This window comes from Anneissia japonica, unplaced genomic scaffold, assembly GCF_011630105.1.
Source record: "Anneissia japonica isolate Jap-2015-1 unplaced genomic scaffold, ASM1163010v1 scaffold26_len2425191_cov177, whole genome shotgun sequence".
In the NCBI taxonomy this organism is placed as follows: Eukaryota; Metazoa; Echinodermata; class Crinoidea; order Comatulida; family Comatulidae; genus Anneissia; species Anneissia japonica.
Window position 1 is genome coordinate 1,175,782 of NW_022685220.1, and position 25,003 is coordinate 1,200,784.

Genomic DNA, 25,003 nt, shown 5'->3' on the forward strand with positions numbered 1-25,003 from the left:
TCATTAATTCTTGTGAGGAGACATCTTTCTGTTTTACCAACATACTCATCATTACATTTTGGAGGAACATTCATGAAATACTACTGTATTTGTACTTAAACTCAGTGCATATCCTAACGGTTTTTTATAGTAAGATATTCAAATTTAATATGCCAAGCAATAGTTTGTGAAATTGCTAAAAAAATAGCAAGCATTTATAACGAAATTGGATATAAACACTTTGTTTCTTTGACAGTGGTAAACTGATTTTCATGAAAAGAGAACTCAGAAGTATGCCACCCTAGGAAGATGGTGGAATAATGGCACGATCCCGAGAGTATACTCGGTCACATCTTGATGACTGGAATATGTACATGGTTTATATTTACAAAATATCTAATACTGTATCTGGATACTGTAGGTATTCACAAACTAGACTAAAACATCACAGATTGAAATACATACACAACCTATGAGTAAAAACTTTATCCACAGACACCATTCTGATTCTAGGTTTCAGGGTCAGAATATTGATTACTCATGAGAGTGTGCAAGTAGTGTAGTTACATTAGGCCTATATACTGTTTGTTGCTCATTTGTTATTTTTAAATTTAATACATTGATCTTTTGGGGCAGGAAGTGAAATTCAACAGCTAAGCTACAGGCCTGAGCAACCCAAGCAACACTTCATAAAAGTGTAGCAGCAATTATATAATGATAGCACCCATTCTATCCATTTAATCTGTAAAGTGTTTTCAATGGTTACCAACAGTATTCTTGTTTTACAATAATGATATTGAATGCACAAGCTAGTAATAATGACTGATACTGTCAGGGTATAAGGTCACAGATATGAAAGAACAATTTTTAATGGGACTGGGTCAAAGCTTTCCTATGGCCACAGTCAACAAGATTGGTTTACACGAAGAGCAGCAGAATGGCTAACTAAAATAATACATTATTTTGAGTCTATTGTTTCAAATTATTAAAAAAGTGTTCCATTATTTAATGGGAGTTGAATAGGTGTATATTGACCATTTTACTAATTATATAACTCAGGAAGTCTCTGCATCCCCTTATTCGGGGATAAACGTAATAGATAACTTGTTTTCAGAGAAATTCCCCCCTTCATAAGGGTGTCACAAAGAGGTTTCAGTGGCAAATCTATAATTTATTGAGAGGAGGGGGATGAAAGTGGCCATCAAGGTGCAAAGCACAGAGAAGGGGGCAGGTTTGGGAGAGGTGTCCCCTCCTCCTTAAAAATAAGATTTTTTTCTTCTTTCATTCTGGCTTAATTAACTTTCATCCCCGTATTGTATTACATACACCTATGCCCACAACCTATAAATAAAACAAACTTCGCCAACTCTACTCGCTCACTCCAAATTTATTGTTTACTGAAATATGGCCATTTGTAGGGACACAAGTAGTGCTGCGATTAACCAAAGGAAAGAGGCATTAAATACAAACACAATGCATTTCTAAAGCATATCTTGACTTTATAGTTTAAGTTGACCTTCTGCATTTTAGAAAGGCCTATAACATTGATGTATCGAACATAAAAAATAAACAACCACCTTTACATTAAAATGATATCAGCAATTTTAAAAATTATACACACTGTATTTATTGTGAATAAAAATTAAGTGCATGTTGGGCAGTTAAACAAATATTTATATAAATGAAACACCAATACAGTAGTTTGAATCTACATAGGAATTACACCTACACATCTTGTTGTATGCCCTTTTTGTATTTGGACAGGCCATAGCACTGAAGTACTTACTGTATTTGATCATATCTTACAAAAAGGACAGAGGATAAAAGGATATTTTTACCTTTAATGTATCAGTTTCCGACCATTTACATCTACTGTCAGTATATGAAAATTAAAAATTGAATGCCTTTAAAACTAAATTTTAAAAATTTAATTAACTTTAGCATTCCATCTGAATGCATAAAAATAATGTTCAGTACCAATAGTATAATAATAATTTCCGACAAAATGGTGAATAATTCCTACATTACAGGACTTTAGTTTCTTTTAACTAAAGTCTTGTACTCCGTGTCTATCTGTGGGTGCCAAACTTTCCCTTTCCATTCACTGTTCAAGTCAAGAATTATTCTGTATGACTTTTTACACGGACGTCTTTAATTAATGTATTATCAAATTTTTACAAATTATCTTTTATATCTGAATTTTATAAATTTGTGAAATTAAGTGACTCTTGTTTTTATTCTTGTATTGTATGAGGGCCCCTAATAATCAGCATTGCTGGATGGTCACCCTCTTGAAATATGGTATTAAATAAATAAATATTTAAATAAATAAAATGAATGTTGACAATAAAAAAGGTAGACAGGTCTGCATCATGTTATTACCAAGGCCTTGCTAACCTAGCCTAGCCCTAACTTTAGAGCTCTAAAATTTGGGATTTTTGTTTTGAGAGGGTGGTACAGTAGATAGCCACCCTATTCACCCCCTGTAAGTCCGCAACTGGTTGTGCACACTCAGTTGTCTCTAGAGCAAATTTTGATCTGACTGGCTGCAGATGTTACTCTTGTATATTACATCACTTTAGTAGCTTAAGGAAGATAACAAAACTTATAGAAAACATCAAAACATCCATCCACTAGTGCAGTGGTTCTCAACCTTTTTGCGTTTGTGGACCTCTCTGGATATGCCAAAATCTTATGGACCCCAATGTCTGAATAGTACCCATTGTCCATATCCCAACAATAAGGCTATGCCTACAGATAGAAGATGATTCGCCACGAATGTATGAACAGTAGTGGATCCGGGAATTCAAAATAAAAACCATCTCAGCCCCACCATGTTTGGGGCACACCTTTTTTTTTTTATGTCTATGCCACTTCTACAGTAGATGGCTGGAAATGGCACTGTCAGACTCAAAATTTGAAGGTAATCTATATTTTATCCCCATCCCCCATTTAATTTTTAATGTACAGTAGGCAACTCATGGTTGATATCCTGCCAATAAGATTATGGAGAGGTACTGTACAGACAGTAAATTTTATAAATAGGGGATTTACGCTACCTTAGCCCCACCCTGGTTGGGGCTGAGGATATTTTAATGTTTATGGAACTTGTAGATTGCTGGAAATGAAATTTGAATTAATATTCTGTTATCCCCATTTACTGTACATTTAATTTTGTCAAACTTAGGGCTCCCTCCTGAATTTTTAAAATTTATTCGATAACCAGTTAAAAGCAATACAAGAGAAAACATGGAAACAAAACTACATTACCTAAGGATTGCCACTATTACAGTAAGTGGCTCTCCTGCAGTATACTAAACACCTTCATAGAAAATACATAAAAAAAAATAATTTAAATGATTCTATCAGATCACCTATAAAATATTGGAATTAAAATATAATGCCAATTAAAACAATTTACAGTGAACAAAGTAATGCCTGTAAAGGTACTGTATTTCATTATTGTCAAGGCATGATCACATTATTGTAATACAAGAAAAAATAGTGGAATAATGAAAAAGTTGTTCTAATAATCTAGGGGACCCCCAACATTGTTGCGGACCCCCTGTGGACAGCTTTGACTTGGCGGACCCCAATTTCGCAGAAATCTACTGTAATGGGTTTGGACCCACTGCACTATTGGGTGCAGTAGCATACAGTAGGTAAAAGCTAATGTTATTTTCAATCGGCTTCATTTATTCTTAGGTTATCTATTTTAGCTTTGTGCAGTTCAATAAAACACTCTAAACTTTTAGGCACAGAACCTTTATAAGGTATATTATATTTACAAATTATTCGAGCAGCTGCACACTTTAAGTCAGGCTTTGTCTGGGCCTTTAAAATTATTTCTGCAACACCTGTAGTCGATGTTTTCAGGGCTGTGTCACCCTTGAAATTCACCTGGTCAACATGACAATTAGCCTCCATCAGAAGAACAATTATTGCATGCAAGTTTAGAAAGTCACTAATTGGCTTGTTATATTTTACAATGAGATGTAGGGGCGTGTTTCCATCCTTATCAATAGCATTTGGATCAGCTCCACACTGAAGAAGTACCATAGTAAGATTTGCACTGGGAATTTTACAAACATAGTTAGTATGGAAATCATCTACAGGTGTGAGGTAGTTCACAACTAGGTGCAAAGGTGTTGAACCATCCTCAGTGCGGGGGTCTAGCCTTAAAAACTGATAGACCTCTTTTTTATACAGGACTTCTTGTTCATTGGTTTTAGCCACAGCTTTATGAGTGATACCGGCTAGAAGGTACAAACATGTGTAAATGCAGGAATCATGAATGGCACGGTGAAATTTATCTGCACATTTATTTAATTTCTCTTGTGATGATTCCATTTCACAAACTGCAGACTTTAGAATGTTATGTAATTCCGAGAAATTCACTTGCATTCCAATATGCAGCATTTGAGAGAATACCTGCGCAAATCTCAACAAGTCTTTATAAGTTGACCGATTTAAACCTTGCCTTATGTTAAGGGCATGCTTCCATAAGGATAAACACATACTGAACTGCATATTATCAGCAGCAACTGCCCCACGGTAGACAATAGGGTGTAATAATTCTGGGCACTGTTTTCCTAATATCCTTTCTCGCACAATCAATGCTTCCATGTGCAACTTATCAGTGTCAAATTTAAGTGACTTTAATTCCTCCAATGTTTGAGCTTCCTTTTGGTAGCCATAAGCACTTATTGGTGTCTGTATATGTTTTAAAAATAAATTATTTGGATCACATGTCCTTTCTAGTAACGCCAAGTACAAATAGTGGTAAGTCTTTGCAACATCATAATTATCTTTGTCGTTTGCATACGATGCTCCAAGCAATTCTAAAGCTTCAATACGTTCTGCCTTAGAACATGAATCTAATGTCATAATATATTCAGCCACTTCAGCCTGGTTGTTTTCACAGGCCACCATCAGTGGTGTCATCCCGTGGTCATTAGGAATCATTTGGGCACTGAACTTTACCAGCTCCTTTACGATTTCTAGATGACCTGTTTCAGCTGTAAAGTGCAGAGCAGTGGCACCACAATGAGCTACTGCAGTGGCATCTGCATTGTGCTCCAGTAAGTATGATGCTACAGTGAGGTGCCCTCGATAACAAGCTATCATCAAACATGTGTTATTGTATTTATTTGGCTTGTGAATATCAGCATCATGTTCAACCAGGTACTTGACAATGTCCAGACGGCCATCAAAGCAGGCAGCTCTAAGTGGTGTAGAGTTGGTGCTAGTTGCATGGTTGACGTCTGCACCCCTCTCTATCAACATGGTGACAACTTCATATCGCCCTGCTCCCGAGGCTGTCCAGAGTGCCGTGGCACCTTCAATTACAAATCCACAAAATTGGACAGTTCCTGTCTGTTCTATATCAACGTGGTACTGGTCAAGCAGCAATTTAACCACATTTGTGTTTCCATGTAGGGCTGCGATCACCAAGGCTGTACACTTTTGTTGACCGTACTGATGCACTTCCGTTAAAATTTGTGAAACTTCGTCGTCTGATTTTCCATACAATAGAGCAGCTAGGGTAATAGGCTTACCACTTCTCGCAGCATTGAACACTTTTTTACCGATCTGGACCATTTTATTTGATAAAATGTGCTGTGCAATGCATTCCCCTCTCATATTTCGTTTATTGACTTTCGAGGTCATCACAAAACGACGACGACGACGACGACGGATGCGCGGTGATCCAAACTGCCGATAGATGGCGTTTCTTTATTCTTGAGATTTTAACATGGCGGCTCCCTTGCATCCGATCGTGTACTGGGCACAAAAGGCAGAAACTATTACGTTAAGAGTCGATTTGAAGGATGTTAAGGTTGGAAATTAAATCAATAATCATACATTCACGTTTTGTTGCACTGATAAATGTAGTAATTCCACATTATGGCCTCACTAACCTGCCCTAGGCCTAGGCCTCGTAAGACTAGGTAGGTCTAGGAGGCGGGATCCATCCAGTCAATTCGAGCGGATGCCACTTCGAGCGAATGCCAGTTCGAGCGTATTCGAGCGGATGCTAGTTCGAGCGGAGAAAAGATTCACTTGTCCGAACAACAGCCTGTGCGAGTTATGTACGAATTACTTTAAAATTTCCTATTTTGAGCTAACAATCTGCATTCGGCTGAGGCTGAGGCTTTGCCTAGGAACCCGGCACTGGCGTATCTAGTAGGGGTGCGGGTAGGGGTGTAAGGCGAACCCCCCCTAAAAAATTACTCCCCGCACCCCCCACCAGTCGGGCCCCCCCCCCCAAAAAAGAAAACAATTGTAAATATGTTAAAAATAACCTAAAATCACCTTATTTGCGAGTTAGCACCCCTCAACTGATCATTGAACCCCCTACTTCACCTTCACACCCCCAATCTGCACCCCCATTTCAAGACATTTTAGATACGCCACTGGAGCCAGGGAAAAAGCCCTGGTGGGTTCCGAGGAAGAAGCCTATAGCCTTATGTATAAAAGAGTTGTATTTAATTGATTTAAGGTTAACAGTTTTTACAATTAAGCATACCTATAAAAATAATGTTTAGTCATTGTTAATCTTTCCACATGCTAAGTTTAAAAAAAAAAAGTGGGTTTTGAACTATGTAGACGAATGGTTGAATAGTGGAGAAAATTGGTATGATGTCTATTACTGTGTTGTTGATAGTCTTGTCACAGGAGAATCCCGAATTTTTCAAACGGCGGGGTCGGGGCACAACAGTTTCAGAATAGTTAAAGTGAGTAGCACATAACATTAATATGCATTGACATTTTAAAAATTTAGTGGCAAGACGAGGGGGGGGGGTGCATGTGCCTCCCTGTTTCCCCCTACACTTCACTGGATCCGCCCCTGTGTCACACTACTAATGATTTGTGCACCTTCTGATACCATATACGTAAAAATAATTTAAATTTCTATGGTGAATAAAAATTACATTTACATTTACTCCCATTTACAAATATGCCTAAATCGTAAATCTACAAATACAGTTACAACACTATATACAACACTGGAGACAAAAACTGTGAATTCTACATGCGAAATTCTATAGTTTTAAAATATAGGGCCTAAGTGCTTTCTAGCGGCCATCTTTTAGTCGGATTTGCCAAGACTGTACTGTAATTCAAACAGGAATAATTATCAAAAAGTACCAAAAACATTTCAGAACTTTAACAAATAAAAAAATAGGGCGACCATAAATTCGACCTTGTTGTAGTTCGCACTAAATTCATCCGCTCGAACTGGCATCCCCTCGAACTGACATCCGATCGAACTGACATCCGCTCAAACTGACATCCGCTTGAACTGACATTCGCTCGAATTGACTGGGTCATGCGAAGGTTTATTATATAATTCAGCAGAGTCTGAAATGATCAGGTCCAGTAGCATTCTCTCAGGTTAGAGAGTCAACCACCTGGGTCAGTCCATTACCCAAACAAACTGGTCTTACAGTAGGGACTTTTAGATTTGCACGTCGACATAGTGGACTGCTACGTGATGAGGTCATTTTAAGGCACTGCGCATGCGTTACGTCGTCTCCCTCGTCCCCTACCAAAATCGAGAACGTGTTCACCTCATTTTTCCCTTCGTCCTAAATCTTGTGAAGTTTAAAGATGGAAGATGAAAATATAGTGACAACGCTGCTTTCACTATTTCGTCCAACTGAGGCAGAGACAGAGTCTGAGGGAAGTTTCTAACTTGTGTTGAATTAATCTGTATTATTTGCTTTTTAATGCACAGGCAGTTATGTAATTTCTACTGCCTTCGTAAACACAAAAAAGGCTGTGGAAATTCATGAGCGTGCTTACGCCAGTGTGCATGCAATGCAAACTTGCACCGCAGCGAGCGCAGCTGGCCGGGGAGGCCTGTTAACTATCTGCATCATCGCAGTTGACGCACCGGATGCGCCCTGAAGTATGCATTACATTCATCATTGTTGTACTTGTCTAGATCAAATTTGTGATAATCTCGGTACCTGAATTTGGCATTTTTGGGTTTATTTGTATTGTATAAAAACATGAATTCTTCATTGTCCAAGACACCTGTAGAATATGCAAAGACAACAATTTTGCGAAGTCGATGAAGGTTCGCCATGACACAGCTGCTTAATAAGGTTGCCTAGCGCGCGCTACATGTCGACTGAAATCTAAAAGGTTTTCATTTGTAGTCAACAGGTATAGTTGACTACGTTGACACGCATGACTAGTCGACGTGAACCAGGTCCACGTCCACACAATCTAAAAGTCCCTATTATTATAATTTCTATTACTTATAGTACGATTCAAATCCCCTAATATAGGACTAGGCCTACACCAGTCAGTGGTTTGACAAAGCATAGATAGTCTATGTCTCTGTCAGATGTGCAATCAGTAGATCTTGATGGGGTGAGTTAGGTGAAATATAGATGGCACCAACAATAATGTATGGTACCAAGGGTAGCTGTGGGTGCTTTATTGGGATCCTGCAACCTCCAATTCCTCTGGCACAATGACATTAACTCAAGGATTCTGCTAATGTTATCATGTACTTAGATCAAAATTTCTCCTCAACTGTTGGCACGAAAGCTATAATAATAACATTAAAATTATTAATGATGAATTGCTCAGTTGCATATATTCTCAGTTATCCATGACTGTGCAATAACAGCAATATCGGCTTTCGCATTGTTAATGGAAATTTCAAGTTCATCATTCTTATAAGGTCTGAGCAGGCCTTGGTCATAAAATATGTTGGCAGGATGCTCCCTCCCTTTATTGTAGGTTTAACAGTAGTTTTTGTAAGGCCAGGCCTAATCAAAACTCTAGGTCTGGGCCTAGGCTGGTTTTGCCTGTGTCTACTGTAGTCTGGGGGTGTCCCGAAAGCTCAGACCACGAAAGCTAAGACCTACATCAATATGTAGAACTGACTAATCATGAAATAAACACCAGTACCGATACCAGCCATGGAGTTATAATTATTTTGATAATAATAACTCCATGTACCAGCTAGGTCCCTATTTGCAACGTTTACTGGAGAAAACAAATACAGTACAAACAAACCGTTGTTAGTATGCAGGCTGCGATTTTTTTTTCCGTACAAAACATTTGCATGAAACTTCACTCGGGCCATCTCAGATTGACTCGACTCAAGTTCGATAGGAGGAACAAGAGTAGACACTTCGCAATGTCGTGACGCTCGAGTTTAACTATTACATTGCTCTGTCTAAAGTTCACCTACGGTAGGCCTGAAATCTTACGGATTTATGGGATGTACGTGTGTAACTATAACTGTGACCTTCTTGTATGTTATTAAATGTTAGTATAATATCTACAACAACAGAAGCTAGTACCCCCTTTTATAAAGTGTAGATAAGTATGTGTAATACCAAAGGCTAGAGAGAAAGAGGGTAACTATAGGCCTACAGGCTGAGCTAAGTCCTACCTAGGCCCCTAAACTAGGCCTAAATGTACCTAGGGTCCTAATAATAATAATAATAATAATAATCATTCAAGAACCTACAGATAATATTTACTAGGCCTATAATTAATAACTAATCCAAGGGGAATATATTTTGTGTTATTTCTACTTTACGTCGTTTTTTTTAATTGTTCTCTAATTTCTCCATTGTCTAAGTTCCCCTTAAGGTAGGTTTTAGTAACATAATAATGAATGAATAATAAAAATGAATAATAATAATGAATAATAATAATAATAATAATAATAATAATAATAATAATAATAATAATAATAATCATCATTTCTGCATTAATTAACTTGGTCTAAGCCTTGCAATCAAGAACCTCCGGATAATATTTACTATATATGCCTAATTAATATTAATAACTAGGCTTAGGCCTCATTTATACATTCATTGGTGCTCTGCCATTTTTCCAGGTCTTATGGCATCAAGTATTTTAGAGCTGCCTATTCTCAGCTCTTATATTAATTTGAAAATAACTGTCACCCTGTTTCATTTGATGATGAAACGTGCTTTTCCTTCCTCTTTGTGTTTTCCCCTGAAAGCATATAGTTTTTAGTAGTTATAGTAAGCCTAGGTAATTATGCACCAGGTTCCCAGACCTAACTAAAAAATAAAAATCGTCACAGTATGTAACTCAAGTTCAAACACTTTTGATTACTCGTGCAGCTCAATCAAATATTAGCCTATATGTGCGAATATCTGATATATACTGTATTATGATTCTCGATCGTTCTTGATAATAATAATAATAATAATAATAATAATAATATTTAAGATTTAACATGAAATGGAGCCATTTCGACCCTAAGTATCAGCAGCATAAGAACATATAAGCATATAGGTGTATATACACACATTCAACACTTACTGTATATGACGCAAATTTTTGGTCCGTCTGGACCCTCTTCAGGCATAGTCCGATCGTTGTCTGAACCAATCTTTTCGTCTCCGTTTCTGCATAACCTGTTACGTAACGCTATACGGAGTAGTGGTTATTCATGAGTATGGTAAGTATTACTCATGACATCATACCACTGCTCCTTTATATTATAGGCTATGATAGAATTCGATAAAATGTATAGACGAAAAACGTCAACATATAAAGAAAACGCCCACACTAATATGCATAGCCACAAGGTATATAATTAAACTTAGGAGTGTATCCTACACCTTCCCCCACTCTTCTTTTTTATTGAGGCCGGGATTATGTATTTTAATTCTCTCAGCCTCCGTCACTTGTCGCATCATCAGGTTTCCTGCATGTTTACTAAGGATTTTGACCGTTAACTCCTTCATTTCTCTTTGTTTACGTACTTATTATAGTGTTCATTTACCCTTTCTCCTATGCTTCTAGATGTTTCTCCTATATATGTCCCTGCTTCATTTCCACTGCATTCTCTGCATCTTATTTCGTAACCACTTCTCGTTCCTTACAATTTACTTTCATACCAGTTTTACATATCATACACGATTTATCTTTACATAGTTTGGCCTTGAAGGGGTTCGAACGCTTAAGTTCCTTTCGAATGCTAGTGCCTGCTCTCTCGATGACTTTAACTTTTAGGTCGCATGTTTTAAGTATTATATTCACTTTTTTCGCAAGGTCGCTCCCAGAGGTCGCATCGATGAACATCACGGCTTTACTTCCTCCTTTTTCGAACCATGTTTCATGTTTCATTCTCTTATTAATTCCTTCATTCATTTTCCATTTTTTCGATCTATAAAGGGTGGGGGGCTGTCTCGGGGTTGTTCCTTCTCTATCTTCTTCTAACATATTTTTAAATTTATTAGTTGCTCTAATGTGTACTTGTTTTCTTTCAGTACAGCTGTATCCGCTATATTGCATTCTGTCAATAAAGTGTTGTATGTGTGGGTTACGTTCTTTCGCCTCAATGTGCTCAGAGTTGTTTTTCATAACACGGATGAGGTCTGCTACTAGTATTTGAAGTTTCGTTTTCATTGGTAAAGCTGAGTTTTTGTTAATTAGGAGCTTACTAGCGATGGGTTTAGAGTAATGTGCATGTAAAATTTGACGTGTAGGTCTTCCGTTTTTATTAACAATCTGTATCCATACGTTAAGGTCGAGGATGGGTAAACGTTTGGTTATATGTAGTTGAGGATAGTCAACCATGATCTTGGCGCTGGGATGTATAGAGTTCGCTATTTCTTTAATAGCATTCATTGTATATGTTTCCCGGTCTATCTCTATATTGCAAGTACTGTATTATTATCTCTCACATCGAAGTTTATATCATCAACATACCTGGTATATGTGATGTGTTCCTTGTGTAGCTGAAGCCTAAACTGTTTATCCCACCAGACCAAGAATAATGTAGCTACATCGCCAGCAGGCAGTTTCCTATAGCTCCTCCTTTAGTTTGCTTGTATAGACGGTCTTTAAAAATAAATATGTGTGTGGTTAAAGTTACTTTCATAGAATATTTTAGTGCTTAGATTATCATTTTCTTAACGTCTCTATCATTATGTATTTTATAGTGGGTTGAATCCACGTACCCCATCTGATATTCTTATTTGGGTTGGACCCAGAACCTGTGATAGTAGGGTATCTACCTCCCTTAGTGCGTGTAGGGCAAAAATCTTTAAGACACTCTGGGATACTTTCTTTAGAGTCATACTCAACATGTTTGAGGAGCAGACCTAATTCGTAAGAATCGACACCCCCAAACGCGACGTCACTCTCTTCAATGGGATCTCCACATCTATCTACAGCGAACTCAATGTCAATAGGCTGGTACAACGCCTCAACATCCATGCTCCCAATTACGCATCCTTCTATGTTTTGTTCACTGATTACATTCTCTGATTTTAGAGAGTTAAATTCTTTTGTGCTTTCGCATGTAGTTTCGTTATCTTTTATAAGTGGACGCAAGAATTGGGATAGAAAGTGGGAAATTTGGTAATTGCATGACGTAACCGCTCCACACACTGACATGAGAGGGGGTCCGTACATCTTGGGAGCCTTGTGGTCTTTGTTGGTCTCATCGAATCAGAAGATTCGATGAGACCAACGGCAGGCCGGCATAAATTGTGTACTTCCATTTTCTTTTATAGCTGTGAATTCAAATTAGAAGGGGCCAGGGAACAAATTTCACAGATAAGGGAAAATACCACCCCACCATAGTTGGGGCTGAGGCAAGAACATTTAATATGATTATGGCACCTCTAGATGGTCGGAAATGTCCTCTCAGACTTAAATTTGAATTTAATTTTCTTTTCTTCTTATTTCTTTTAGAGTTTTGAAAAAAAACCTCCAAAAAACAAAACAAAAAAAACAACAAATCCAGGTTCACCTACCCTGCCACCCAAAATTTTTATAGTCACAAAAATATTTACTTACCAGTGGTTGGGGTTGAGGTGAGCACATTTTTAACATAGATACCTCTACATTTCTGGAAATTGCACTTTCAGACTCAAGAATAAGTTTTCAAAGCAGTGTTTGCAACAAAATAACATCGCATTTACATCAGTGTCCCACTTAATCCATTTTCCCCATGAGTCTACCCTTCCCCATGCCAGTACCCTATGCCACTAGATGCAGTGAGCTACACTCAGAAAAAGCTACCTCTTGTAAACATTGCTATTGTGTCTATGTGATGTTGCTCTAAACATAAAAACTTGTTCTAAAAATCGGGCAAAAAATGATTTATTTTAAGCAATGTTTTGCGGGCTGGATCAAAATTTTTGGCGGGCCGGATTTTGATTGCGGACAGGGGGTTGAATATCAGGGCCTTATAGCCTGCCTGGCTGATGACGCAGTCTCAGTCCAGCGGTCAATCTACATGGCCTAGGACTAGGTTGTAGACCTGACGTGTTCGGGCTTCAGTTAGTTGTAGAGAGTTCAAAAAATGGCAGACAAACAAAAATTCATGAACAGCAAACACCAAAAAGAGCTTCACCAGACACCAAGAATTCAACAGAAAATCCTGAGCATCTTCAGGAAGAAGGCCTCAACTAGAAAGCGCCCTCAATTTTTTTTATAAATTTATAGAATCAAAGCATGCAATGCACTAATTTAACTCGCAGTGTGATTAAAATAAAGGATAAACACTGAGAAAAAGGCTGTAAAGCTTATACTTCCCTAAAAACAAACAAGCACTTACAATGAATATTGCGCAGCAAGCCTGATGCACAAGGTTAGATGAAATTTTACAATGCCATAGTTATATATATTAGTAATCAATTGTTTAATTTTTAAAGTCATTTTCATCTTATCTGTTTTGATGATGCCAAATGTAAGCACAACTTTGATTGCATATGCTACAGACTCACAAATACCCACTAAGCATGATCCAATTTTTGTAAACATCAATAGAAATTGTTCCAAAAATTTATTATTTTCAGTTTAATTCTCAAGAAACACTAAAGTTCATTTTTGATAGGCTTTACATTTGTGTAGGTATGGGTACTCTTAATTTGCAAACAAAAATTTATGACATTAATGCTCAAATTTAATAACTTAATATGAATTTTATGAATTATGAAATAACAAACAATTGATTATACAGAAACACAAGGCCATTGAAGCGTAACAAAGTACGCTACAGTGAACTTATTTTTTGTAATAATATCCCAATGCTTTAAACTCATTGTAGAAACTGTAATTGACCTTTATATCATTCACTATTGATTTCAATGTCCATCAATATGAAATTATATCCTGACCAAGCACCCTGATTTAAAATTTTGCGAAAGGTATAGTATTGGTATTGTTCAAGGAATATAATTTGCTGAGGGTGCATATAAACCCCCTCTGTCTCACCAACTACTGTATTTTTTGTTCTTTTTAGGATCCAGAGATACAACTTACGAAAAAAAGCCTTACATTTAAAGGTAGGAAAAGAAAAAGAAAATGGTAACTAAACAGCCAGTTTTTTTGTCACTCAAGTGTGCTTCAGGAATTACAAAAAAATCTTAATCTTAAAAAATCTGAATAGACCATCTTACTTTACTTGCATTGCTTCAGATACTCAATCTCGCTGTGTCTGTCCATCCTCTGTCCCATTCAATGCTATTGTATCATTATTGTTGTCATCATATTATTTCTCTTTTGATTATTATTGTCAATGAACTTTATTACTGTTAAATTATAATTAATATATTATTATCATTATTATAATGTACAGTATGTGAAATGTATTCTGTACCTTCATAAATTTTTTCAATGGTTTTGAACACAGGTGTTGGTATTGGTGCTGCTGGCTTAAACTCTTACCAATTCACTCTGGAATTTCTAAAGGAAGTTGATCCTGAGGTATGGTATACAATGATGGGTTTCATGCTATTTTTGTAGGATATACAGTAATGGTTCCTTCAGCTTCCATTTTCTATAGTCTTTTCAGAAAATGACTATAATTGCATATTATCATCCTTACCACTACAGTAAGTCATACATTCTACACATGCATTTATTGCAATGAAGAAAATTCTTCTATTCATTTTTTTTAATAATGTGGCATGAAGTTGAATATAGATGCACCACATTTTATTATTTGTGCGATGTTTCTCTTTTTAATTATCTCTGCTGTTGCCAAATTCAAAGATTGATAACATTAAATATAGGAGACTAAATCTGCCATTGTCCAACAATTTAACAACATGGAAACAAATAATTTTCTACTGGATTTTAGGATGTATACTTTTAGTTGACCGGCAGCATAAAATTGAAAAGTTTTTTTCTGGCATGGTCTCTTCCACATTAACTGGAATTTGAATACAGTAGTGAAGAAGTACATAGTGGACCATCGGTATGAATTTAAAATGTTATGGCAATATGTAGAATTTGGCATTCATTTCGAAAATTTGCTTTTGCCTCTGAAGCAGTAGCACTTCTGCCCTTATACTGTACACCTGGAATCTTACTTCAAACCCTTTGGCAACTTTTCAGTTTACCCTACCATTGCCTGTTACCTCACAATGTAAACATTTATACAGTAACTACCAATTCATCAATATCATCATTCTGAATTATTTTTTTTTTTCCTTTTTCAACTTATAATAATATTCAGTGTTTGAAAAAAATGTATTTCCTTTTGAAGGTTATGGTATGTTGTAAATTGAATATGATTAAACCTGAAGGAATATTCTGAAAAAATAAATGAATACTGTAAATAAACTTGAGTCTTTTGAAAAGTGTGATTTTTCCATAGGGAAGTGCATATAGAATAACAGACCGTGAAGTAAATTTTGTGTTAATGAAAGTTGGAGCAAGTGTACAGTGGCCCAAGTTGACACTGCCAGAGAACAAAGAACCCTGGCTAAAGATTGACTTTGATAAATGGACAGTTGAAGATGATTCTGAAGATGATGAACTAAGAAGAAAAGTAAAATATTTACATTATTATTACTACATTTTTTCATTGATCTGTTAGCCTCCAAAATATATAATGATTCTAGTTGCTTCTATTGTTGTCAGTCTTTATTCCATTTGGTCTATCACTATACACTTGAATAGAAAGCTTACAGTGTGGTATAGCTCAAAGGGGGTCATGACTTTTATAGTGTCGTTATTTGTGTCAGTGTCACTGTCCAACGCAAGTTAAATATTTTCATCATGTCACCCAGCAGTATCTTGTGGTTAAATTGTACTGTATTTAAACAAATTGTAAATCAGTTGCAATAATTTTTCATATTTATATTTATAGGCTGAATTCGAGAAAGACCAGTTGAAACAGATTGAGAAGCAGCTAACTGAATGTGAAGCTGAAGGTAATGAGATCATTTAAAATTAGAAATTTATATTTTGTTTCTTGGATGTATATATTTTCAGAAGCTAGCTGATTATTTAGTTCAAGTTTAAAAATTTGAATTCATAAAATTATGGAAATCTAGTATACCCTGAGTCTCATATGATACTCTATTTGTATTGGCTTTAGTTGATTTTTAAAAATTTTTATTATTGATCTTTGATTGTGTAAAGATTTTTTTCTCATGACTAAAGGCCATCTCCACTCCCAAAGCTTTGTAATTAGTCATCTCTGATAAAGCATCACATTATTTCATTTATTTAAGAGGGCCTCTGAATATCAGTCGACCTTCTAGGATATGCTGAAAGTGTTAATCTCTATAATTATGGTTTAAAAAATATATATCAATGTACACATGTTTAATAAATTATGCATGTCTCATTTGTTATTATGGTAATAAATTATGTCATGTCAAAAGCTTGATTTTCATTAATATGTAATTTATATATTTAACTATCCAACAGATTTCCATACATGCCAACACTCCCATTTTGGCTGGTAGACTCCTGTTTTAGTGACCTGACTCCCTGCCATTTTTTTTCTCACGTTTTCTAACATGCTGTCCCGGTTTACAAAGAAAGTTGCATAGACGTACTAATATATTATTTGTACAGTATTGTCTTTTTTTGCCATAACATACTACGAAAAAACCTCAATATTTAGATTATCTTTTTAATATTTTGCTCGGTGACAGCAAGCTGTCCTATATATCAAGATGATTCCTATATGAATTTCTATGGTTTATGAGTTATAGAATCTCCTGGTACCATCTGTTATAGGGGCATTCCACAGTATTTGGTCCGTGAGGGTTAAATTTTCATTTTCAATTAATAATATAAATTTTGGCTAGTTCTCAAAGAAGATATATTAAAGTTAGATGAAAAAAACTTTTTTCATTTTTTTGATGGATATTTTTTGAGTTATTTGATATTAAATATTAAAAATGTATATTTTGCGTCATGGACGGGACATTAAAAAATGCTAAATATTTCTTTAACAGTAAATCTGATAACAAAATTTTGGTGCAGATACAGTTACCTTCTTGTATTTCCTCTATTACAAAATCATGTGTTTGGTTGAAATTTGTTTATTATTAATTTCATAATTACACATAAAAGTTCATAATTGTCCCGTTCGTGACATTTGAGGAGGTTTTTTACATTCATAATAGGAAAGTAATGGCTATGAAAAATTTAATATTCAATTTTCTCCTACTAGAGACTATAACTTAATATCTTATCAACCAATTTTTAGATAATTGTTTGTTTAACCTGCCTAAAATATCATATTTCAAACACAAATTGTCACGGACGGGACAGTTTTAGTCACAGACAAGACAATTTTGTCAGGGACGGGACACTTAAAGAATTAACACAATACAAGTTTCTTTGCTACTGAATTTGAGTAATAAAGGTAGCAAAGTACGTAAAATGTTGCATTGATATCAGGGAGTAATTTTTGTCCCTTTTTACATTGAAAATTATGGTTTTTCTCTCATTGGATGAAAGTGTCCCGTCCGTGACATTACGGAATGTTCCGTCCGTGACAGCACATAATTCATATTTTTTCATAAAATTACATTTATGATTTTTTGTTAAACATTTAGGCATGTAAAACAATCACCTGGTGATATTATTAAACAAAAAATAATTTAGTATCTCTTTTAGATGAGGAGAAATATTAGAATATGTAAACCTTTCTTAAAGTCATGTCCAAATTTTGTCCCGTCCGTGACACTTACATTTTTTATCATAAAAAAAAATTTTCAATTTTTCTCCCCCAGTAAGTAACATTAGGCATACATGTAAACATTGATCATACTATAAGTCTTCTAGTCTATATTGTTACTGAGATATAACTAGTTATATTCTCAAAGATGTCCTGTCCATGACAGAAAAAATACTGTGGAATGCCCCTATACTGTATCTTCGAATAACCAAGTTAACCAAGAATATTTTACACAGAGCAAGATGGCTGGAATATACAGTAAGCTCTTTAGCAAAAGGGGAATCAGCTCCTACAATACCTCCAACTATCCACTACATTTATTAGAAAGTTACTAAGTGAATTGTGATGGACAAGTACATGGATGGTACAAAGTGCCATGAGTATATGAATAACCACTGTAATCGTACTATAAACTGGTTTCAATCTTTTCTTCATCAATGCTCTTAAGTCGTACGCATTCAAAACTCAGTCCCCACTTTAGAGGTTCAGCTTGACATTCCACAAGGCTCATTTCTTGGTCCTCTTCTTTTTAATATGTATATTAATGATCTACAATCTGCTCTTCAATCAACTTAGATATCATATTGAATTTCTTTGTAACTGATAGAACATATTCTAAATTGTCTCAATTGATATTGAACCGTAACAACCATAGAGATAGACACAAAAACCACCACTCCATGACAATATAGCAGTTTTAACAGAAAAAAAAAACATTTTCTTGTGGCCAGATTTTATAAGACCTTTTTTCTGTTATTAGTACATCTACTGTACTTATAATACCAGGTGAGGTGAAACAAATTTTGTCTCATTTTTTTTTTTCTGTTAGATTCAAAACATTATTTTTTCTCGAATTAGTTTATTAGCCTCCCCAAAAAAGTGAAGCTCTGGGAAGGCTATTGTTTTTGCACATTTTCGTCTTCATGCTGTTGTCATTGTTGTTTGGTAAATTGGTTTCAAACTTGGTAGAATGCAAGATGGTAATAAGAAGATGGAGCCTATTGTTTTGTGTACGTGTGTGAATATGCTAGTTGTTCATTTGCATAATTAATATTTCACTAATCAGGTAATTTAGGATAGTTAACACAATAAATGAAGTTTGGTAAAGTTCAATTAGTGCCAAAATTAGCAGGATGCAAGATGTTAATAAGAAGATTGATAAAGAAGATTGAGTATTTCACTATTAATCAGGTATTATAGGTTATCACGATAACTAAAGTTTGGTAAGTCTGATTAGTTTCAAACTTGGCAGTATGTAAGATAGTTATAAGAAGCTGGAGCCTATTGTTTTAGGTACATGTGTGAATATGCTAATTGCTCATTTGTATAATTCATATTTCATTGATCAAGAAATTTATGCTATAACTAAACTTTGGTAAATCTGATTGGTTTCAAACTGTCAAACTTTCGAATTTCACGACTAGTTACCACGATAACTAAAGGTTGGTAAGTCTGATTGGTTTCAAACTTCGCACAATGCAATATGGTAATAAAGCAACAGTCTTGTTTTTGTTATGCGTGTGAATATGCTGATTGCTTATTTGCATAATTAATATTTCATTAATCAAGAAATTTACGCTATAACTAAAGTTTGGTAAACCTGATTGGTTTCAAACTGTGCGGAATGCAAGATGGTAATAAGAATACCAAGCCTATTGTTTTTGGTATGTGTGTGACTATGCTAATTGCATACTTAATATTTCATTAAAGCAATTTTACGCTAAGTACCATCATCATAATTCGAATAAGAAATTCTAATTTATTTGAAATTGTAATATTCTTTATGTTGTTGTCATTGTCACTGGTGTAGAAAATTGTTTGTTACCATGATAATACTGAAGTTTGCTAAGACTGATTGGTGTCAAACTACTACTCATCAAAAAATCAGAACATGGGGAGGCTATGCTTTTACTGCGCAGCATAAAAGGAGATTTCTAGTTCCATTTGACCTAAATGCCAACATTTACGAACATGTTAACAATAACATAAAAAAGAAGAACCTTTAAACTGCTTTGATAATGACTGCACTTTTTGTTTACATTTTTTTCCAGCCTATGCAGACTTCAAAAAGATGTATCTTTGTCTGTATAATTTCATACAGTTTATTGGCTTCTCATATATCTTCATCTATTTACTGGTAAACTTTGTGATAAAGGGGCAAGGTAAGTACTTTTGAAATATTAATAAATGTTATAAAATGTGTTTTTATCATGTGGTTATTTTAATTGTTATTATTACTGCATGTATCTCATAGCTTTTTATTTTGCTGATGACAATATAAACATTTTGTATCTTGTAATTAACGTGAACTTTAGAATTATGTACAGCAGAATCTCTATTAAGGGGACGCCCTCAGGACCAAAAAATTGTCCTCTTAATAGGGGTATTTTATGAATAGGGGTTGGCCATAGTGTTTGATGTTACAGTATACTTCGCTTTTTTTCATGGTTGAAAGTGTCCCCTTAATAAGGGTGTCCCAAAGGAGGGGTTCTACGGTATTTAACAAAATTTTACCTCTAAAGATAAAAATCTGGTTAACTGGACAATAATGTCTATTCTCCAGTTGATAATTCTAATGTTACTTGTTATGTTGTTAACATTAACATAAGAGATTAACCCATAACTTGCAGTGTTATTATGCTGAATGATGTGGGCCATGACTACCTAACCTTCGTAAAGAGGCACTTACAGTAGTTTCATGTTCACATCATTCCATGACAGGGGCTGAAATGAACCATTGTAAACCCCTAGGCCTACTCCTCTTACAGATGCAGTGGGTTCGCGAAAGGCCACACAAGTCTGATATGTACACTGAACCCTTCATTTATAGTCATTTTCGTAGAAGACTTGGTTCAACCAACCAAACCTTGGGCAAGGAGTGGTTGGAACCAGCACCGATGTTGTGATGCTGTGGTGAGCTTCGTTATGTTTTGCCCAAGGACACAAACGATTTGCACAGTGACGGTTTTCAATCACAAACCTCAAGGTTGAAAGAATGAGCCACAAACGTTGCATCAACCACTGTTCTGTTCATCTGCAGAAATACTGTAGAGATTACTCTGTTTTGATTGAGCTAAATAAATGTCTTTAAATACAAGTCTTTTATTGTATTTTCAAGGTATGAAGCAAGCCTACAGTGGAGTTATTTTCCCGTTAAGTTTATGCCAGTGCTTATCCATCTTAGAAATTATTCATCCGCTTGTTGGCTTAGTAAAGACGGGTGCAGTGGCACCGTTAATACAGGTTTGTACAATGAAATTGCACTTCATTCTCATTTTAAATTTTATTTTTGATTATTGAAGTAAAGTGTCTTTCGTAATGAAAGAAAATTTGTTATGTTTTCAAAATAAGAATTAGATACAATTTTTGCAAACCTTATACTGACCTTATCCGCCTTAAGGATCATCTACAAAGCTATGTTGTCAAACAACCTGCTACCTGAATGCAAATTGTTTAACAACAGAGCTGTTTACTGTAAAGATGATGTTTGTATTATAAAGTGAATACTTTAAAGTGAATACTGTAGAGCTTCTATTTTAGGAGACGCCTGTTAAAGAGTACACTTTATTGGCCACGAAACAAGGATAAGTAGGCTTTGTCTTTTAACTCTATGGCCAAAACATTTTCTGGGAAAACTTTTTTTTGTCCAGAAGATGTACCATTAATAGGATTTTACTGTACTCTTTCAAAACTAAAGTTAAAGTCAATGAACATGTCTATGAACCAGATTAATATCTTCAACAATATTTACAGTATACAGTAGTGCTTTTTTGTGGTATGGCTGAATGAGTGATTGTAGCTATTATCATTTGTGGCGTGGTCAACCCGGATCAGATTGCTTGTCGAAAATTCAGATTTTGAGATAATACATTATTCTTTTTCAGCAAGGTATTGTCTTTGTAATTGTGATAAAAAATTTACGATCTGACTTTTTCGTTATAAAGTTATAGAAGTATAAGTATACCAACGTTTGTGAGAAACCCTAAACACGTTTTTGAGAAATTCACGTTCAGAAGTTTACCGACGAGCTGAGATTCTGACAACGCGGAGACATTTTTTGTCCCATGGCATGTTTACGTATTTCTTTATTGTATATACGCAAAAAAACAAACAAATGGTATACAATACGAGCCAAGAAATAGACAAGTCTAATCGAGCTTGGCCCCTTTCTTAACTATCCCCCTCCGCCCCAATAAATAAAATAAATATATAAATAAAATAATGAAAATAAATAAATAGGCATCAATCTTCATACTCGGAATAAAGTAATTTTTTCAGTTTTGAAACAAATACATTCCTCGAGGTAGTCTCTCTTAATTTAACAGGTATTGTATTCCAGAGTTTAGCACCCATATAAGAAATTCTAAATTTACCTAAATTAGTTCGGCATTTTGATATGGCTAAATTATATTCGTAATTAAACCTTGTTGCATAACTATGACAAATATTTTCAAAATAATCAGATAAACTATGTGGTAATCTGTTATTAAATAAGTCTGATATAAAATTCAAAATATATAATTTATGAAGCTTAAATACATCTAAAATGTTAAGTTTTTAAAATAAAGGTACAGAATGAGCCCTAAATTTAGAAAAAGTAATACATCTGGCACACATTTTTTGAGTGAGTAATAAAGGTTTTAAATGCGATTCGTAGGTGCTGCCCCATACCTCAATACCAAAAATCAAGTTGGGTAAAATAAAAGAATTGTAAAGCATAACCGATGTTTCCTCAGGGACACAGTGCCGTAACTTAAATAAAAAACCAGCTCTCTTTTTTATTTTATTGTTTAAATCAGATATATGTTCTTTAAAACTAAGGTATTTATCGAGTTTAACGCCAACAAAATAAACAGATTTACATTCAGAAATTAAGCTTGTATTAATCCTAATGGAGCCAAACGTTGTAACAACTTTATTTTTTGACTGAAAGATTATATAATTAGTTTTATCGGCATTTATTGTTAATTTATTGGCGTTGCACCACTCAATGACTTTTTTAAACTGACAATTAACCTCATTGAGATCTAATATATTCCCGGAAAATGATTTAAATAAGTTTGTATCGTCGGCAAACAACCTGAAATCAAAAAAATTTGAAGAGCTTGGTAAATCATTTATGTAAATTAAAAACATAACTACTCCCAGTACTGATCCCTGAGGAACACCACAATGTATATGTAATTTATTTGAGACACACCCACCAGAGGAAACAAACTGAAACCTGTTGCTGAGATAATCAGAAATCCAAAATAGAGGTGGTCCCCTTACCCCGTAATGCTGTAACTTTGAAATTAAAATATCATGATTAATTGTGTCAAATGCTTTCTTAAAGTCAACAAAAATACCAAGGGCCACTTTTGAATTATCACATTGAAATAAAAGATTATTAACTAAATTAATTAACGATAATTTTGTGCTGTACTTTTTGCGAAACCCGTATTGATGCTTATAAAATATATTAACTTTTTCAAGGAAATTAGTTAGACGATCATTAAATAAGAACTTTGGATAATACCGGTAATATAGAAATCGGGCGGTAATTCCCTATGTTATCCTTTGGGCCTTTTTTAAATACAGGAACTACACATGCAATCTTTAGGGCATTTGGGAACTTTGAATTTGTAAATGAAAGGTTAAAAACATAACATAATGGTATTGAGATATAGGGTGCTGCAACACACAGTAATTTAGCTGGTACATTGTCTGTGCCAGTTGCTTTACCCTTATCCAAATTAGAGATCATATTACTAATTTCATACACAGAAATTGGTTCAAGAAAAAATGAATTTAAATTAGGTTGACTTAAGTAATTTGAAAAATGTTTCGATGAATTTCTTATTTTGTTAGCTAGATTTGAACCTATATTTGTAAAGTAATAATTAAATTCATTCACTATTTCATTCTTATCAGTAACGTCTTCTGTGCAATTGTCATTTCTTTTAATGGAAATTTTGTTTGGTAGATCATATATTGTGATGTTACGCCCAAGTAGCTCATTTATGGTAGACCATGTTTTAGTAGAGTTGTTTTTTTTTTTTGTAAATAGTTTAGAAAAGTAGTTCTTTTTTGCCAATCGTATAATTAGTGTTAACATATTTCTATATTTTTTATATTTTGTGAATTTTGCAGGCTCAAAATTTGATTTAACAACTTTAGAGTATAATTTATGTTTTTTAATAATTGATTTTTTTATTGCTTTACTAATCCATGGTTTCTTTTTTATAAAACCTTTTAAAGAGCGTTGAACAAGGGGAATTACAAATATTAATAAAAGTTGAACAGAAATAATCGTAAGCTACATCAACATCAGACGTAGAATATACATTTTCCCATGAAATATTTGATAAATTATGTAAAAACAATTCATGGTTGAAATGACTGTAGTCTCGAAATGAAACAAACTTATTTTTCGTACTGATGCTGATGTGTTCAAAAATAGCAAACGTTGGGAGATGGTCGGAAATTTCACAAATTATAGTACCGTGATGGACAGAAGCGTTATGAATATTGTGTAAATATGATCTAGTAATGTCTCAGAATGCCCAGTGTACCTTGTTGGAATGGTAATTAGTTGATTAATATTAAGGCATGCTAGATTTGACATAAATGAATCGCATTCAGTACTTAATGTTTCTAAAAGATTAAAATTAAAATCACCAATCAGGATACAACGTTTTTTATCAATATTTGTCGAGCTCAATATATCAAGAAGACTATTATAAAACTCAGATAGATTAGAATTATATTTTCTATAAATAATACCTACAATAAAATGATCTTTTTTATCTGACACATCCAACCAAAGAGACTCAGAATTAATCACAGTGTGATCAATAATTGTGTAATTTAATGAAGAGTGAATATAAGCAGCAACCCCGCCACTCCTGCCAGATTCACGACGGTTATATTCAAACGAATATCCATTCAGTTCAAATAAACTGGGATTTTCCACTTGCCAAATTTCATATAAACCAATGATTTTAAAATTACCTAATGAGTCAAGTACTGTATTGAATTCCTCAAAATTTTTATTAATAGATCTAATATTAGCGTGGAAAACTGAAAGTG

General features: G+C 34.6%; 2 protein-coding genes across 2 annotated transcripts in view; one reads left to right on the forward strand and one right to left on the reverse strand.

Annotated features, from left to right (window-relative positions):
- Positions 1-1,441: 1,441 nt before the first annotated feature.
- Positions 1,442-5,679, reverse strand: LOC117108939 (protein fem-1 homolog B-like). The gene has a single exon (XM_033251129.1). It carries the CDS (start codon positions 5,647-5,649, stop codon positions 3,661-3,663), a length of 1,989 nt encoding a protein of 662 aa, XP_033107020.1. The 5' UTR covers positions 5,650-5,679; the 3' UTR covers positions 1,442-3,660.
- The window catches only part of LOC117108948 (very-long-chain (3R)-3-hydroxyacyl-CoA dehydratase-like), a 29,959-nt gene continuing 10,561 nt past the window's right edge, over positions 5,606-25,003 (forward strand). Inside the window, exons 1-7 of the mRNA XM_033251141.1 lie at positions 5,606-5,818; positions 14,249-14,291; positions 14,639-14,712; positions 15,608-15,781; positions 16,103-16,166; positions 19,984-20,094; positions 21,051-21,175. Coding sequence (XP_033107032.1) covers positions 5,735-5,818; positions 14,249-14,291; positions 14,639-14,712; positions 15,608-15,781; positions 16,103-16,166; positions 19,984-20,094; positions 21,051-21,175 — 675 coding nt within the window. The 5' untranslated portion in view covers positions 5,606-5,734. The remainder of the gene's footprint in view (positions 5,819-14,248; positions 14,292-14,638; positions 14,713-15,607; positions 15,782-16,102; positions 16,167-19,983; positions 20,095-21,050; positions 21,176-25,003) is intronic.